Source organism: Camponotus floridanus, unplaced genomic scaffold (assembly GCF_003227725.1).
Source record: "Camponotus floridanus strain SB8 unplaced genomic scaffold, Cflo_v7.5 scaffold241, whole genome shotgun sequence".
NCBI lineage: Eukaryota > Metazoa > Arthropoda > Insecta > Hymenoptera > Formicidae > Camponotus > Camponotus floridanus.
The window spans coordinates 85005-105000 of record NW_020229372.1 but is presented as its reverse complement, the minus strand read 5'-3'; the positions used below and the strand labels follow the sequence as shown (position 1 = coordinate 105000).

Below are 19996 nucleotides of genomic sequence, written 5' to 3'. Positions count from 1 at the left end.
TTTTAATAAAACCTGAGATAAAATAGACAAATATACTTGTTTCTACATTTGCTAAAACATTTTTTATCTGTCAATATTTTTATATTATTGTTTTAAGAAGAATTCATTAAAATATTAAAAAATGTCTTACCCGCTTATTATCTTGTATGCGTTGCATCATGTCAGTTAATAAAGTCCTGTATATAACAAAAAAAAACAAAGTGTAAATTATTTTTAAATTATTATATTAATTAATATATTATTAAATTAAATCTATATAATTCTTTTTATTAAATTAACATCACAAAAAATTCTAGAGGCAAAAATTAAATTAAACTAGATATGTAAAATAAAAAACGTGCGCCAAGTACATAAAAAAATATGAAATCAATATAATTAATCACGTAAATGGTATCATCAATACTTAGAAACGTTTAATTTAATTATATTCGTCAATTATATTCTGATTAAGTAAAAGAAAAAATTTCTATCCTTAATGTGGGCATGTGATTATATAAAAATACGTGCACATGATATATGAGTATATATGCATGTATTTCTCTCTTTCTATCTGTCATTCAATAACAGAAAAATATACACAAAGCATATATATAGGGTGTCAGGGCTATCTGTTGCCAAAAAAGCTCTTGTAGATTACCTCGAAAGCTTTTCAAAACACTATAATAAAATATTTTTTCATCGATTATTTTTCAAGTTATGAGACTTGAAATAATTTCTTAATTTTTACATAAATCATAAAATATCTAGTAAAATATTCATTTTTTGATTATTTTATCTTAATATTTTTATGTACAAAATAATGAAAGGTATTAGTTGGTGTAAAGAAAACACATAGTTGTTTTTAAGAAAAAAAAGTAATTGTTAATTACATATTTTTTCATTAATTGCAAATTACATTTTTTTTCGAAACAATTATGTTTTCTTTATACTAATTGATTCCTCTCATTATTTTGTACATAAAAGTATTAAAGTAAGCTAATCAAAAATGAATATTTTACAAAATATTTTACGGTTTATGTAAAATTAAAAAATGATTTCAAGCCTCATAACTCGAAAAACACTCAATAGAAAAATATTATAGGGTTTTGGAAAGTTCTCAAGATGAGCTACAAGAATATGCAAAAGCATATAGGGTATCCCATTTAAAAAGTTAGAGGTGACCTTCACATGAGCTTCAGGTGACTCTTCAAGATCAAATTAATGATACCATCTTATATCCCTCTCGAAACCATACAACTTTTGTCTGAAACATTTTTTCGTATCATTTAGACTTACGAGATATTTCGATGGCAAAGTTAAAATGGAACACCCTGTATATATATTACTTATATATATATTTATATTTAGCTTGTGAAATAGATATATTTATTTACCTTCCGCTTCAATTATCATATCTTATTGACTCTTGCGAATTTTTAATTAATAATTTAATAATTTTTATTATTTAACTTGCACTTTATTACTTATCATTACTCAAAATGCGGTTAATGATATATGTCACTAATGACACAGGTCATTAATATCGCTAGCGCAATCTTCTGTCGAGAGTAGGAAACGTACGTTTTTTCTTTTTATGTGTTGTGTACATGTGCGTTGATAATGGTGATAAAAACGTTTCTAATTGAAAATTTTCATATTTCGATTTTGCGTTATGATATCTCCGTTTATATATCACGCAGCACAAAAATAAAGATACTTTCTACAATTCAAATCTGTTCTATCGATTAAGACTAGTAAGAATTTGATACGTTCAGCCGTTATTGAAATCTGATAATTTGAGTTACTTTCAACTGTCCGATTCGCGTAGATACACGGAAGCCGCGCTGATACTTCGCATGAACTTGGCGCAAGACACCGTGTCTCTTGATAATTAGTGGGTACAAGATACAGAACATTCTGTATAATAAATAAGGAAATATAATAAAATATAGTATTGCATTTAAAAAAAATGAAGACGACTTTCAATCTCGAAAATTCTACTTATAATAAAATTAATAGCATTATATACGATAAACCTTTCCTTACTACTTTTCTAAGAAATTTTTTTTAAAAACATTTCTTTTCATTATTAAAAAATAAAGGGATATATTAAATATATTTTGAGAAATATTAAAAGTGAACAATTATTAATTCACCTTGTTTATAAGATATTTCCGAAATTGTAACATAAACAGTAAAGATGTGATTTCTCGTGAAAAAATAAAGAACAAAATTTTTTTATATGAAATGATTTTCATTTTGCTTGCAAACTTAATGTCATTATAAAGAATTTAAGTTATTAGAAAAAAATAACGTATTTATAACATATTAACGTGTGTATATGTATATATATATATATGTGTGTGTGTGTGTGTGTGTGTGTGTGTGTGTGTGTGTGTGTGTGTGTATATAAGCATATTTTATTTAAATTAATAACTTATTTATTCTTTTTAAATTTGAATGACTTTTAATAACCTTATTAAATTTCAACGAGTTTATTTTAACAATTGTTATCAAAATGAAATGTATTAAAAGGTACAACATTCTTTAATGAAAAGATAAAATTGATCTTTATACTTTACACATAATTTTTTTAACGTATAACGTAAGTAATTTTAAGTAATTTTACCAAATATATAATGACATATAGGGAAAATGTATCCAAATAGCCAAATCTGTTAGAACAGATTTTCATCAAATGTCTATTACAAATTTTAAAGGCAGAAAGATTACAGTTTGTATAAAGAAACTGACTCAGATAGCAAAATGTTAGCAGCATGTCAGCACTATGATAGCAGATCTAATCATGACTTTACAGCAGATTCCTATCCACTGTGTCCGCAATTGTTTACTTTCTACTAGTATAAGTTGCTGACATGGTGTGAAAGTAAAAATGCGAAAAAATTAAATATGACGTGCCATCCTGCCTTGTCCGTAAAAATATAGCAAATATGAAATTAATCTTGCCATCATGTTTCGATAGCAGAAATATAGCAAGAATAGAACATACTTGTCATAACATACTGACAGCAGATACATGGCAGATATCGTGCATGACTTGTTGTTATAGTGTAACAGCGGAATCGCAGCAGGAATAAAACAGGGAATATTATAGAGTGTCCCAAAAATGACATAATTGATTATATGTACAACAATGTCAGTCATTATAATCCAAGTCAAAAGATTCTCTAATTTTTTAATTAGACCATTAATTATGGAGCAAACAATTAATAAAAATAGCCAATTAAAAGTAATGTTTAGTGGAAAAGTAAAGAAGAAAACAGCGTGTATATATAGCATGTTATTGTCATCTCGTTGTATTTGCGTCAAACTATAAATAGTAAATATTACTATTAATTAGATATTTTTTATTAATTAAATACACTTTAATGATCCTATAAAATAATTGCAAAGAATTTTCTCACTTGGATTATAACAATGACATTACTTATATTACACATATATAATTACATCATAACAATGACATTACTGACATTACACATATATAATTACATCATTTTTAGGACACTATGTATTCAAAAATATTAAAATATTATAAAAGCGACACAGTAGCTACAATCAACTTGTTTTTATGAAGTGACAGGAAACTTCGAAAAAGATGAAAATTGTTCCCTTTATGACTTTATTCTGCTATATTTTTGTTATTAAGCCGAAAGCACGGGAACATAATCATAAGCACAAGAAAATCGATAGGTCTATAAATATATGTATAAGAAAATGGACCCAATCAATTTTCTTATGCTTATAGTTGTGCGCTTATGCAAAAGTCTGTGCTTCCCGCTTTACCTTTTAAGACGGCAGCACATATTTAATTTTTGCCGCTTTTCTGCCGTCACACAGTACCTGCAGATGAGTTTGATTTCTGATGATATTTTGCTGATATAACTGATGTAGTCATGTTATGTTCTATTTTTATTTAATTTCTGTTGACATTATTGTGCCAACATGCAATGTTTAAAATCTACTGTTTTTATGCCAATGATTTCTGTTCTTTTATACTTATACCAATGACTTCTTCAATTTTGTAGCATATGCAGTTTTTTGTAGCATATTATAATGCAAAGACTTATTTTCTGTTGCATTTTTGCTGGCACTAACTGAGACGGTAGATCATGCGCGACTATTGCCAGAGTGCTGCCGTTATAATATGTAGCGCATTATTTGCAATATATGATCTTGGCAGACTTGGCTATTTGGGGATATATTCGATTATGTTGCTAGCATGTCAGCAGAAATACAACAAAATCTATTCACATGACTAAACAAAAGGTTGTCAACAGAAACAAGCAGAATTTGTTGATATAACTGACGGCAGATTGATATCAGAAATTGAACAGAATCTGTGCGGCGCAATTTGACAACAGATTGTCAGCAGAAACCGAGCAGGATCTGCGCAATGAAATTTAATATCAAATTTTCAGCAGATATCGAGTAGAGCCTACTGATATAACTGATGGCTGATTTATGGCAGAAATTAAACAGGATCTGTGCGGCGCAATTTAACAACAGATTGTCGGCAGAAACTGAGCAGGATCTGCGCAATGAAATTTGATGTCAAATTATCGACAGAAATCAAATAAAGTCTGCAGATATAACTGATGGCAGAAAGTTAACAGGATCTGTGCGGCGCAATTTGATAGCAAATTGATAACAAAAATCGAACAAGATCTGCGCACACAATCTCTGATAGCAGATTGACGGCAGAAACGGAACAGGGTTTGCATGATTCAATAGTTCATTCACTTACCGCTACGAGCTGTACTTTCTCGTAATCTAATTTCTGTCAGAAATATATATATAAAGTCGCGAATATTAATAAAAGATCAGAATATAGTAATTATCATTTTAATTTCTATCACTTTAATTTCTGATATTTGAGCCAAGCAGATGAGATTCAGAATATTAGACTGATTGGAATCAATATGATAAATGGAAAATTATTCATGTACTGTCTATTTGAGGTATAAAGCAAGAATTTAATTCTAAATATAATAAATTACATCTCAAGTTTTACAAGTTACATTTACTTTTATCATTTAGTTTATTATTAATTTAATTAAATTGAATTAGTCCTTCGCTATATGAGATATAACTACGATATAACATATTACATATGTTATTTTCTAAGAAAATTCGAATTAACTTATAATATTGTTATGATAATATTGTTATTTAGCACTTATAATAATCAATTTTGTTGCATTCATATAACATTAATAAAAGTAAGCGCAAATCTTGTGCAGTTTCTGCTGTCAATTTGCCATCAGGTTGCATGCGCAGATTCTGCTCGGTTTCTGCTGACAATCTAACATCAAATTGCACGCGCAGATCATGCTCGATTTCTGCTGTCAATCTGCTGTCGGTTTATGCTGATAGATTCTGCTAGTAGAACCCAAGCTTAATCCGGACGCAGTTGATGTCAATCTGCCGCAATATTCTGTTTGAATTTGCTCGCATGCTGCTGGCAGACTGCTAACATTTTGCTTATTGGGTAAGATATAACTACGATATAACATATATTACATTAACATATATTACGATATAACATATGACATATATGTCATTTTAGAAGAAAATTGTAATTAACTTGCCGATAATATTCTTATTTAGCACCTGTAATAATCAATTTTATTGCATTTATACATGAATAAAAGTAAGTGCAAATTTTGTGCAGTTTCTCCTGTTAATTTGCCATCAGGTTGCATGCGTAGATTCTACTCGATTTCTGCTGGCAATCTAACATAAAATTGTATCGCGCAGATTCTGCTCGGTTTTTGCCGACAGTTGTTGAAAGGTTATATTTTATAGACTCTGCCCGCCAAAACAAAAGCTTAATGCGAACACAGATGGCTACGGTTTTGGTGTGGGATTCTGATCGAATTTGCTGCCAATCTGCTGCAAACCTACTAACATTTTGCTTACTGGGTAGTTTATTAATTACAAATTATTATTCTCTTTTGTCACAAGATGAATTTCATATTATATGACAAATAATAAAGTCATTCAAATTTAGAAAAATATAAATTATTAATATACAAAGCATATTTTCTTGAAAAAAGAATTCAATAAAATTTTGATAAAAATACATTTTTTAAATTTATTTTTATATAAATAATTACTTCTATTTCTATTAGTTTTACTATTATTTCCATTATTTTCTATAATTGTCTAACATAAATTAAATATTACATTTAAAAAAACATATCAAAATTGAATTGAAAATATTACGAATTGAAAAAATTGAATTGAAAATATTATTAATAAATGTTTGGAGTATAGATTGTCTATCAAATTATGATAAAAATATATGTGTGTGATGCTTTTATATAAACTCCTTAGAAGTCAGAAAGATCAAGTTAATTTTTTATATATTTGTTAATTTTAGTATCGGAATAATGTTCACGTTTTTTTAGTAGTAAAATTAAATAGAAACAAATGTTAATTTTAGATAAGAAAACAAAATTAAACAGTTTACCTCCTAGTTCAAATATATGACAAAGTTTGGCAAGTTAATTCTCATTCGATATTGTAATAAAAATAATGAACCATAAAAATTAACACATTTTGAAAATAGAAAATTTTATTAGAATAGTTATATAAGAATAGTTATATAAGTATATTCGGTAATGACTTATTTATTATTAGATCTCTGTGTAAAGACAATGATAGATGACAGATTTTACTATTAAGAAAAGTCTTATCTGTATGCAAACATTATTCATAATTGTGGCTATGTTCCAGAATTCATTGACAAGATTGCCAGCATCTGTATTATTCAATACACACACACACACACACACACACACACACACACACAAACACACACGCACACATAATCCATAATTGATAATATTCGACATAAATTTTAATTATTAAAATTTTGTTTCAATTTCTAATTTTTACACACTGGGTGAGCAATTTAATCAAAATTTGAAGTAAAAGGCCTCTTCTATTTTAAACATTTATCCACATACATTACTTATATTTTTTTTTCATGTATATGAAGGTTATATTTATATCATAGCTATGAATAGATATAAATATATATTATAAGAGATATTTTCTAATATAAAATTAACATTTGTTATAAGCATCGAATCTCGATAAATCAACTTTTTACCGTTATTATATAGAAAGCTTACCAACAAAAAAAGTAATACAAAGTGACACAGTATTCGATACAGTATTTTTCTACAATGACACAAAACGACGCAAATGTACACAATTTAGAAGCTGAGTCGAGACTGGTCGAGACTTGTGTGTCGTACACATGGCTACCAACTGTTTGAAAAATATGAGAAATGCTTTATAAAAATTATAGACCGATATTCATAATTCGTTCTTATTTCAAGACTGTTTTAAGTAAAATTTTGAGGTGTTAATATATAATAAATTAATTTATGCTAAAATTGTATTTAAAACGATCTTAAATATAAGAACTGAACTATGGCTGGTATTCATAGTCCGGTCTTACAGGGAGCTTTCCAGCAATAACACAGAGCGACACAGAATATCATTCTATCTTTGTTGTTTACTGATATTGAAAGAAGATAGAATGATACACTGTATCGCTCTGTGTCGTTGCTGGAAAGCTGCCACATTTAAGATCTTAAGAACTCATTCAACCAATCAAATAGCTACAATGCAGCTATTGATTGGAATAAGAGCTTAAGATGATCTTAAATGTAAGACCGGATTATGAATACCGGCCTATGAATACCGGCCATATAATAGACTATAAGGGTGCTTTCCCATGCAGCGTAAGATGCGTACGCGCGTACTGCTGCGTATCTTGCGTATTCTAGTAATATGCCAGAACTTACGCCATTTAAAAAATGCCCTTTCACATGAAGCGTATTTCGTTAAATTTTGCGTAAAGCGTAAGAAATTTAACCAATAAAGATTAGACTTTCTGTTGTAGAACACAGCAGAATTATTAAAATCGATTTTCTATTGGTTATTATTATTTAGGCGTATTGCTAAATACGCGCCATGTGAATTAGGTATCTGGTACTTATCGTAAAATGTGCGTAATCATACGGTTAGATTATAGAGATAATGTACGGTGAAGTAAATGGATGAAGTGCAGCGTATATAAATAAAAAGTATGTAAATAATAAATAATAATAAATAAATAAAATATATAAATAAATAAATAAAAATAATATTAGGTGCGCAACTAAGTTCCCGCTGTTTGTCAATAGATGGCTCCAGCAGCAAGTGCTGGTCGATTTTGACATATCCAAAACGTCATAAACCAAGCTTAGACATATGGTAAACAAACCGTTTTGACATATTAGTGATTTTGTTTTGGCGTCATATACTTTTGGTTGTGTGAAAATGTCTGATTTTGTGCCAAATAATCGTCATTTGCGGGAAGTGTTGATTTTCTTCTTTCATTCGAAGAAAACGGCGGCTGAAGCGCATCGAGAGCTTCAAAAAGTTTATGAAGATGCTGCTCTAAGTGAAACAACGTGCCGTGATTGGTTCCGTCGCTTCAAAGACGGTGATTTCGATGTTGACGACCGTCCGCGTGAAGGAAGGCCAAAAACCTTCGAAGACGCTGAATTGGAGGCATTGCTCGATGAGGATCCGTGCCAAACGCAAGAAGAGCTTGCTTCAACATTAGGAGTTACCCGCCAAGCCATTTCCAAGCGATTGCATGCGTTGGGAATGATTCAAAAGCAAGGAACTTGGGTTCCTTATGATTTGAAGCCAAAAGGGACGTTGAGCGTCGTTTCCTCGCCTGTAAACAACAGCCCCAGCGGCAAAAAAGGAAGGGGTTGTAGCTAGCGATGGGCAATACTTTGAATGATTCATTTGTAACCATTTTTTCACAATAAAGTTGCATTTTCATCAAAAAAACAGCGAGAACTTAGTTGCGCACCTAATATCTTAAGACAGGTTTCACAAAAATAATTATTTGCGATTAAATACTCAAAAATGCTAATAATAACAATTATTAATTTTGATTAACTAATTAAAAATAAAATATTCTAATTTTTATTTTAATCTTTATTAGATAAATATATTTTAAAAGAACTCGTTTTTTAGTAGTTCATGGAATGACCCTTGAACCTTAAAATTATTTCGTTATATTGTGCAAGCGATGAATTACACCTAAATTGAATGGATAATTTTTATTTTATATAAAATTTGTTACAATTTCTTCTTACCCGAATTTGGTTCATTTTAAAATTATGCAAATCGTCTAAATATGTCAATACGCCTATGCGACTTTCGGCGGCTTACGCAAAAAATTGAATTCAGCGCAGTATAAGTATATACAGTAGTGTCACTTCGGTGTCGGCACCTTTGATCACTTTGATGTGCTTATGTCAAGTCACATGACTCATCGCCATATTGAAAATTGTAACTTAGCGCGTAAATTAGAATTCTCTCTCATAAAATGCAAAGTTATTGTATAGTGAATAAACAGAATGCAATTGTTAATCGCATTAAAATTTGTTTAGAACGAGAGTATAGCTTTTTAAGTAATGTTAATACATATATTTAAGAGGTTAAATAAATCGCATAAGCACAAGATGCATATTAGAGACGTAATTCTATTATAGCATAACAGGAGCACAAAAGAATTACGCCTCTAATTGGTTACGCGGTACGCATTACGCGGAAAACATCAGTCCATGTGGTCGTACCCTTACGCCGCATGGAAAAGCATCTTCACTCTGATCTGATGTCTGATCATCAGAGGGTGTTTATGACAATTAATCGGATCTCTGATCGGACTGAGCAGTGGTACTCAGCGATAGACTTCCTAAATTTCCCTAGACTAATCAGGATCAATGATGTGTCTCTGAAGTAATCGAATTAGATTAACAGTCATCGAAAGAAATTGCGGGATATTTACGACAATTAATTGGATCTCTGATCGGACTGAGCAGTGGTACTCAGCGATAGACTTCCTAAATTTCCCTAGACTAATCCGGATCAATGATGTGTCTCTGAAGTAATCGAATTAGATTAATAGTCATCGAAAGAAATTGCGGTCGAGCTGATCGAAAAAATTGTGAAAAACATCATAAGAAATTATAGAAGATACTTTATTATTCTTTTAATTAATATATCTTTATTTATCAAATATATATTAATAAACAAATGTATTTTACTAGATTATTTATCAAATATATATTAATAAACAAATGTATTTTACTAGAATAAGATGTTTTCTATAAAATAAGAATAAGTTGTTAATCTAATTCGATTACTTCAGAGACACATCATTGATCCGGATTAATCTAAGGAAATTTAGAAAGCTATCTATCGCTGAGTACCACTGTTCAGTCTGATCAAAGATCCGATTAATTGTCGTAAACACCCGCGGTCGAGCTGATCGAAAAAATTGTGAAAAACATCATAAGAAAGAGACTTATGATGTTATAGAAGATACTTTATTATTCTTTTAATTAATATATCTTTATCAAATATATATTAATAAACAAATGTATTTTACTGGAATAAGATGTTTTCTATAAAATAAGAATAAGTTGTTAATCTAATTCGTTTACTTCAGAGACACATCATTGATCCGGATTAGTCTAGGGAAATTTAGAAAGTCTATCGCTGAGTACCACTGCTCAGTCCGATCAAAGATCCGATTAATTGTCGTAAACACTCAGAATCATCACTCAGTATAAGTATGTACCTATGGTATGTACACTGCGCGACAACGATTCGTTTCGTGGCTCCTCTCTCGCGGGACAAGGGGAGCGTAGAAGTGACCAATCAGCTGGCAGCGTGGCAGTGGCTGATTGGTTAGAGGCTACGCTCCCCTTGCCCCGCGAGAGGGACCACGAAACGAATCGTTGTCGCGGAGTGTACATACAGGAGGAGTACTTCTTTGTTCTCTAAAGACCGCAATTTTGAGTGCGCATGCGTCAATTGTACAATTTTCAATATGGCTACATATGTGTCACATGCTAACTGTACACGTTATGCTGTGATATTAAAATATTAAGTATAAAGATAAAATTTAAATTTTGTGTCAATCACAGAAAAAATAAAAATGTCTGAAGGTAATTGATATTTAAATGTGTATAATATGCATCTTGTGCTTATGCGATTTATTTAACCTCTTAAATATATGTATTAACATTATTTAAAAAGCTATAATCTCGTTCTAAACAAATTTTAATGCGATTAACAATTGCATTATGTTTATTCACTATACAATAACTTTGCATTTTATGAGAGAGAATTCTAATTTACGCGCTAAGTTACAATTTTCAATATGGCGATGGGTCATGTGACTTGGCATAAGCACATCAAAGGTGCCGACACCGAAGTGACACTACTCAGTGTTGTGAGACGGGCCGGGTTTTTTCACGCATGCGCGGCGAACGTAGTATCAATGAAGTATCTTTATACATAAAAAGGTGTACCATAGTACCACGTTGGTCATCCATTTATAATTTTGCAAAAGTTTTTATAATTTAAGAGAAAATATTATTTTTTAAATTATTTTATGGATATATTCTCTACAGGATGAGGAGTTAACCATTCTTTAAAAATATCTTCATCTAGCCAAGAATGTTGAAAATTTCTAATTCTACGTTTTTTAACAACTCCTTTTCCAATACTACTACTACTACTATTACTACTATTATTATTATAATCCATTTTAATATTTACTCACCAACAACTATCCAATTTCTCTTTTCCTCTATTGCACGTTAAGCCCGCCAAAACTTTCAGCATTCACGTCGCACTAACCTTCTGCAGATACTAGATACGTACCTGTAACTACTAACCTAACAGTCAACATAGCCGCGCATGCGCGAAAAAACCCGGCCCGTCTCACACACTGACACTACTGTATATACTTACTACTGTGATCATCATTGGAGTGGAATGGTTGCTCTTAGGTTTCTCTCTGATAGAGATCTGTGCCTGTTGATCATTTAACATGAATTTACTTGTGGTGACTACTTTGAGTTCCATTCTAGATAATATAATACCATTTTTTATCAAATTTGTGAGTAATCAAAATCCACACGTTTCATTTTTGGAGTCATTAATAAATCTATTTTTGTTAAATATATTTTGGTAAATATTTAATTTGAGCCGCTCTAAAAGTTGTAATAAAAATACAATTAATCATGTATTTTTGTATTAAAACAAAGACTTGTAAGTTAAAAATCGTCGCTTGATGATATGAAGAGTTAAGTGCTACTTGTAAAGGTTACTTGTGAAATCTATCATAAAATAGTGATATGCACGATGAAAAGGTACACGAAATTTCAATAAAAATAAGCGTAAAAATAACTTCCACGTATTTACTATTTATTGCTTATTAAATCCGTGTAAAGTTCATTGCCTGGTGATTTTAATACCATTTATAGAAGTTTATAATTGTATAATTTCATGCAGGTTTATAATTAGTGATATGCACGATGAAAAGGTACACGAAATTTCAATAAAAATAAGCGTAAGAATAACTTCCACGTGTTTACTATTTATTGCTTATTAAATCCGTATAAAGTTCATTGCCTGGTGATTTTAATACCATTTATAGTAGTTTATAATTGTATAATTTCATGTAGGTTTATAACTTTATATATGCAAAGTGAATTCCAAATATTATAAAATCTACAATCATACAATTCTGTAGCAGATACATTTTACCAGAGTTTTCCATATAAAGTGAGGTTCACTCGTATCGACAAATGCTTTCAGTGTGTAACAAGGTCTACAATTGTATAATTTTACATAGGTTTGATGATGATGTCTAATATTTATATAATTTCATGGATTTGCAATTTTTTGTATACTTTAGGCATTTATTCTTGTATGTGTTTGAATCTAACATTATATTGAAAGTTGAATGTATATCACTTTATATACTGAGAGCATTGGTCAATATAGGGTCTGTTCTTTTCAGATGCACTGCTGCATTAGTGCAACAAGTTAGAAAGAGACAAACATGCTTTCTTTCACTCTAACTAATTGCACTAGTGCAGCGGTGCAGTTGAAAAGAACAGATCCATAGATAGCCTTTGCTTCATGTGGAAAGTTGCAAATCTATATGGAATTGTGCAATAAATAAAAAATAAATGTAAACTTTGTCGTATATTGAAAGCATAATATGGGTGCATCTTGATTCATATAGAAAGCTGCCCAAAAAATCCATGTGGAATTGTACAGTTGTAGACCTTGTTGCATTTATATCTCACTTTGTATGGAAAGTTATATAAACCTATGTGAAATTATATGATTATAGATTTTGTTGCATTAAAATCATCAAGTGACGTGAACTTTACTTTACCAAATAAGAAATAAACAATAAACAATAACTAGTAAATGTATAGAAATATCTATTTTTATTTAAATTTCACGTATCTTTTTTTTCATTGCAACATATGCTCATATTGTCAGTATTCTATCAGTAACAGATATCTTAATCTCCTCAAATGGCTTTTTATTTTTAAAGCTTAAAGCTTTTTTTATATTTTTAATTTTTACTTGTCCATATTTTTGTTTTCATGGAAAGATATATCAATTTGAGTATATCTTTATTAAAATTGAAGTAAAGTGGGTCAAACTAAACATTTACCAAAATTTGCAAGAATTATTTTATTTATTTTTATAAATCTAGATATTATAATCATGTATGTGATTGTATTTATAAGTATGTATAAGTATATATGTGATTGTAATGATATATAAAGCTGCATAATATTTTACGCTTCAAAATATTGTGTAAAATATAGATATTTCCACATGTGTTTGCACAAAGAAAGTATGATATTGAATTGCGAAATGAACTGAATGATTTAAAAGAAAAAATGACAGGACTTTCCATAATGAACGAATTTGCCAAGTATGCCAAGCTTCAACGCAGATGTAACCAATTGGAAAATATATTGAAAAAAAACAGTAAGTTTATCTTTTTCTTCTTCATTTTAGATTATTATAATAAAACTAATTGACTTTTATGAATCATAAAATTACAAATAATTTTTCATAAAAACAATCAGTATAATACATAAAATAAAAAATGTTTGTAAGGAAACAAAGTAAAAAAATAAAATAAAATATTAAATTGAAATATTAAATTAAAATAAAATATTAAATAAAAATATTTATCTATAAAATAAAAATGTAGTTTTGTCATTTTATATGAAAACCCACAAATATTATATATATTTCTATATAGCTATATTATTTACATTTTTTGTATATATTTTTTTTTACAGTGGATGAACGACTAAGTTGGAGATTGAAACTGCAAATGTTATTAACTTACAGTTTTCATATACTGAATGTATGTATATATTTACTTTTTCTTGATACTACATTGTAGCTTTATTAGATTATAACACTAGATCTGAGAAATAGTACAAATTTTTGTAATTGTTATGATTTGGCGTACTTAACAAACTTAGTGAAAGTTTTCATTTTTTTCTCCAAATTACTTAATTTATTCCATAATTCAATATTGTCCTTTTTTTAGAAAGAACATGTAATAAAATATATATTTTATGTAAATTTTATATTACTTGCAAATAAATTTTATATTAAAAATATATATTTATTTTTAATATAAAATTTTATAAAATTTTATAAAAATTTATTCATTTTATAAAAATTAATGTTATAATTTAATTTATCCCTATTATTCTAGTAAAAGCTTGTGATAATTGATTTATAGTTATTAATCCATAAATCAAAGATTATTTTAAATATATTTAATTTTATAATTTTATATATATATATATATATATATATATATATTTAATTTTATATTATAATTTTATTCTTCTATTAAAACAATAATGATATGGATTAATCATTGTATAATATACAAAAAAGATTTGTACATAATTTCTTATTTCTTATTAACTTTTATACTTAAGATTATAATCTAATAAAGATCTCAATATTCTTATTTTTAAAAATGCAACTTATTTTTTATTATTCTTATCAAATTTCATAATGTTTTCAGGGTATATTAATTTTATTACTTTTATATATATATAAAAAAGAACCTGTGATTATCCTATCAGAAGGTACATTATGGCCATTACAAGATGTTCTGAGTTGGCCATGTCAACATGAAAATGCTATTTCTTTGTTAGTTTGGATTATGATCGTCCGATTAGGAGTGTCTGCATGCATAAAGCTCCGTGTATAAAATATTTATCTGTAGTGTAAATAAGTATTTATATTTTGTTATTTATTGTTCCATTATTTTATTTTTTGTTCCATTATTGTCTTATTATAATTAATATCAAAATAAAACACTATTTACATAAGGTATCTCCTTGAAAAATCTGAAATTCTCAAGGATTTTTGTATCTGGAAAAATTAGAGAATTTTCTTGGAATTTTATTGAGATTTAAGAAATTTTTTTGAAAAATGTTCTCTTTGATTTTTCATGTTATAAACAATTGACGATCCAAGTGGATTATATGTTTAAAATATATTATTTATATATTTTTGTTTATATATTTAATGTATTAACAAAATATTGTGAATATGTACTCCGCAGCAAAATCATTCCGCAGCTTTTTTTAGTATAATTCTAAATTTTTCTAACATTTGAAAATTAAGAAATATTTTGTATTTTTTCATTGTAGAAGTGAAAAGTATTACAAAATATATATAATAAAAAACACTTATTTCATAAAATTGCACCAAAAATTCTAAAATGTTCTTTTTTTCTGAAATTTTAAACAAAAATACTTGGAAGATCAGGGAACACGATTCAGGGAATTTTTTTACAAGAATTTAGAAAGATTTCGAATACAAACATAATAAAAACTTTTATCAAGAAATATCTTTTATATTGTAAACTATTAATAAATAAAAAGAGATTGATTAAGAAATATAAATTTTTTTATATAAAAAATTTTTATATAAAAAATTTTTATAATAGCAAAATTTATTATTTTTCTGTAATAGTAAAGTTTTTTAATTAAAGTAAAGTTCAAATAATAATAATTAAATAGTAAAAAAATTGGCAAATAAAAGCCAAGGTGCGGTAATTAGAGCAAGAAAACATGTTCTTTTTTCTTTTATTTATCAATATATTTAATTAAAATATTCGCTTTTGTTACAATACACGTATTAAATACGAAAGTTTCAGAGCATTTTTGATCTTCAATGTGACATTAATATTAAATTTTATAGAATATTAGACAATAACACATGAACTTACATTAATCATTCCGCAAACGATTTTTAGATAAACTGTAATGTTATATTTCGCAGTAATCTGGCGAACATATTCTCCGGAACAGTTGTAACTATTACATCAATGTTATTATTAGCATTCTATTATGATAAGTTATGATGCATTCATATGTTTGAGTAAGAGATATAGCAGAAAATTAAACAGAAATCAAATTTTAGTAATAGATAGAGATAGAAGGAGCTGTTAAATGAAAATTAATTTTAGAGGTAGTTAGTAGAATGACCAGATCTTGTGCTTTTTCTACAATTGATTCGTGATAATACGGAACGCTGTCGTGTACATTCCATAATGATTTAAAAGGTAATAATGACAACTCATACAGCACAAAATATTGCAGCAATATTATTAATATTGTTGTAATATTACAATAACATTGCAATATTGCTACAATTTTCTGTGTTGTATGAGAAATATGTTGTTCTTGATCATTGATTATAAACAAAAACCGAAGAAAGGACAAATGTAGCAGATTTATATCTTTGATAAGTTATCTAGTATCTTTGCAAATGTAGAACTCGTAGAGCAAGCTCTTTGTATCACTTTGCAGATTCAGATTATTTTCTGCCGCTTAAGGGGATCCTAAAGTCGACTTTTTTACCGACAAAATGCGAAGAATCATTTCGATCATAAATCTTTTTATTGGCTACACAGATCAATAAATCCTTTTCTACAATTAAAGTTCTAAGAATAACGAAGGGGCCTATAATTTAATGCACAAAAACCAAGAAAAGTTATTTAAAACTGTGTTAATTACATTAGTGTTACCGACTTCTTGTATCACGTCGTAACAATATTGCTTTAATATATAAGTTTTGCAGTTTGTCTGTGTAAAAGACACAGCGCTCGCAGTTGGAATAACATGAAAAAATAATACAGAAGTAAAAGAAATGATCTTAGAAGCTTATATAAAAAGATTTATTATCGAACTGTTTAGTGTACGTGCGTGCGTTACAGTATCGATATCAAAAGAGTAAAATCAAACAAAATTAGTTGACGGATAGCATGATAGATGGAACTGCAATCTGTTATCGACAAGGACAGACAAAATATCGTATTGTCTTTTTCCCTCTTTCATGCGTGTGACAAAAATTTATATATATGCATTATTATTATTACGTTTCCTCTCGTATTTTTTTTATTTTCTCGATCATATGCTCATTCTGTCTCTTTCTAATTTCTCGTTCATTATATATCGCTCAGCTTCATGCTTCACACATAGCAGTTACACATGTGGCGTCTCTCTCTCTCTCTTTCTCTCTCTCTCTCTCTGTCTCTCCCTCTGTCTGTCTCTGTTTATTTGCATGGTATAATATTCTTTCATTCGCTCATGTCACTTTTATTTTTTTGGTTCTCGTTTCTCTATATGAAAATAAGTTTTTTATATGTATGCATTTTATTCTATAATAAGTATAAAATATTTGTCTCTATTTCTCTCTGTTTTGTAATAATAAATATAATACCTATACAATACAATTTATATATTTTTTTTATATTTAGAATAAGAATAATCTTTATGAAAATTGATTACAATTTACAACCCACAAGACACAAAGACGTCTAAAAGACGACTAAAACTGGACATATTTTCGTCAAAGACGTCTTTTAGTTAGAGACAATAGTCGACGAAAAGTCGACTAAAAATCGGCTCATGACCCGAATTTAGTCACTAATCTGTCAAACCAAAGGATGACTAAAAGATGACTAAAAGACGACTAAATCTGTACATTTTCGTCTTTAAGACATCTTTTTATTAGGTTTTTAAAGACTTAAGACATTTTTTAGTCGTCTTTACTTTAAGACATCTTTTAGTCGTCTTTTAGACATAATTTAATCGACTTTTAATCGTTTTTTCGTCGATTATATTATTAGACTAAAAGACGTCTTAATTTGAATAGAAATATGTCGAGTTTTAGTCATTTTTGAAACTGCTTTGTACTATATGGATATTAAGTTAGGATAGATAGGTAGATAGATATTAAAAAATATTACATTATTTTTAAAATTTATAAATAAAATTTTATTATAATAAAAAATTGTTTATATCTCTTACATGAACATTATGCTATAATTTCTTTATTATATGTACGCACTATTTATAAATACTATAATACATCTTTTATTTCTCATCTTTACTTCTCTTTTATTTCTACATTGAATGCATTTATTAATTAAATAATAATGCCGACCCTATATTAATTTAATTCAAAATATATCAAAAAACATTTATCACAATGCAATATGCAGTCACTGTCAAATATGATTTACTTAAAACTATATTCCTTCCAATTTAAAGAAAAATATATCACAAAACAAAAATAGAAAAACTATTATTCAATATATTTATAATTTAAGTATCTGTAATAAATTACAATTTCATTTATAAATGCGTGTGCATGCGCGCACATGTGTATGTAGAAAATCGATTAGAAATATATATATATGAGCGATATATTTGTAAAAACCAATTCTGACCTATTACAGGTCAAATCTGAAAAAAATTGTGTATCTTTTTTTGTCGGTGCGTTTCACGGATATAATAGTAATATTACAATTAATCAATTCATACATAGAGTTTAAGCAATTAAACGTATTTAATTTTATACATATAATAATATGTATTATATTAAAAAAAAAGTGCTATAATTAATTGATCATTATATATATACATATATAACAGTGTAGCTCGGTCATTTGTTACTTGCACAAAAGACGTATTTTAGATGTAGTTTACATATTGTTAAAAATACTTATAAAAACAAATAAAATATCGATATTATAATAACTATTTATCTACAGAAATAATGTTTTATATAAAAACATAACCGATGCGGACTCTGTTGCCCAAGGATGACAGTCCCAGCACCCATCGGCTTGTTTTAGAAAACATTATTACTGTCGATAAAATTATTATGAAAATATCGATATTTATAATGTTATTATATTCTGTATCGCTCATTTCTAATATGTGTATGTTTGTGGACATGTATTGCCGCTCGTCCTTGATACATAACATTTGTATGTATGTGTATATTATAAAATCTACAACCAAAGAGAAGATAGATGTATATACTTTATATGTATCTTCTCTCTGTTTACAACTGCGGGCATTGCAATTAAATATGTGCGTGTGTACATACATCCTCCAATCTAAAAAGTAATCGAATACGCAATTGCGGGCGCCGCAATCTAACATTTATTTCTTCATATTTTATTCCATGTATAAAGAAATATGTGTATTATATACACGTATTTATTTATACATGGAATAAAATATGAAGAAATATTTTAATATTTAATTTTAATATTATTTAATTATATCTATAATAACACATAGTGTAATTAGATAAAAACCAGACATATTAAAATCAGTGTAATGCAAAAATAAACATATTTTGTATAGAATTTTTTACCATAAACAAATCATTATAAAGAAATTAGAAATTAAGCTTTCTTGAAATAAACATAAACAAATATCGTTAACGTATCACTTTGTTATCTCATTTGTTATTTACCATTAAACTATATGGCATAGTCTAAAATATTTTGTGAAGTTCTGAGTTCAAAGATTTACAGAAACAATGTGTAGATACTAAAATAAATTGCACAATATTAAGTCTGGCTTCATATGTCTAAAAACTTTAAATATAGTAAATAAAAAAAAATAAAAGAATTTACTCATTTATCTATTGTGCCCTGTAATTTCTAATTAATGTTATAAAGAAAAATATTTCACAATAAAAAAAACATTGCAATTTCGTAAACAAAACAATTATGATTCGA

The 19996-nt window shown here is 28.0% G+C and overlaps 2 protein-coding genes across 4 annotated transcripts in view; one reads left to right on the top strand and one right to left on the bottom strand.

Moving 5' to 3' along the window:
* The window catches only part of LOC105248161 (dual specificity protein phosphatase 3), a 12711-nt gene extending 5438 nt beyond the window's left edge, over positions 1 to 7273 (bottom strand). Inside the window, exons 1-3 of one of the 2 annotated variants that reach the window (XM_025409112.1) lie at positions 7143 to 7273; positions 1374 to 1404; positions 131 to 176 (exon numbers count right to left, since the gene is read on the bottom strand). In XM_025409112.1, the coding sequence (XP_025264897.1) occupies positions 131 to 160 (30 nt within the window). In that variant the 5' untranslated portion in view covers positions 161 to 176; positions 1374 to 1404; positions 7143 to 7273. The remainder of the gene's footprint in view (positions 1 to 130; positions 177 to 1373; positions 1405 to 7142) is intronic. The other variant, XM_025409111.1, reaches the window with a different exon arrangement.
* Positions 7274 to 11836: 4563 nt separating this feature from the next.
* On the top strand, positions 11837 to 15549 carry LOC105248159 (tail-anchored protein insertion receptor WRB-like). 2 transcript variants are annotated; one of them, XM_011252795.3, is made up of 4 exons: positions 11837 to 11995; positions 13731 to 13896; positions 14217 to 14284; positions 14966 to 15547. In XM_011252795.3, exons 1-4 carry the CDS (start codon positions 11927 to 11929, stop codon positions 15152 to 15154), a joined length of 492 nt encoding a protein of 163 aa, XP_011251097.2. In that variant the 5' UTR covers positions 11837 to 11926; the 3' UTR covers positions 15155 to 15547. The 2 variants fall into 2 exon arrangements, with proteins under 2 accessions (XP_011251097.2, XP_025264899.1); XM_025409114.1 differs by lacking the exon at positions 11837 to 11995 and adding an exon at positions 12776 to 13196 and having other exon boundaries at positions 14966 to 15549.
* The last annotated feature ends 4447 nt before the right edge of the window (positions 15550 to 19996 follow it).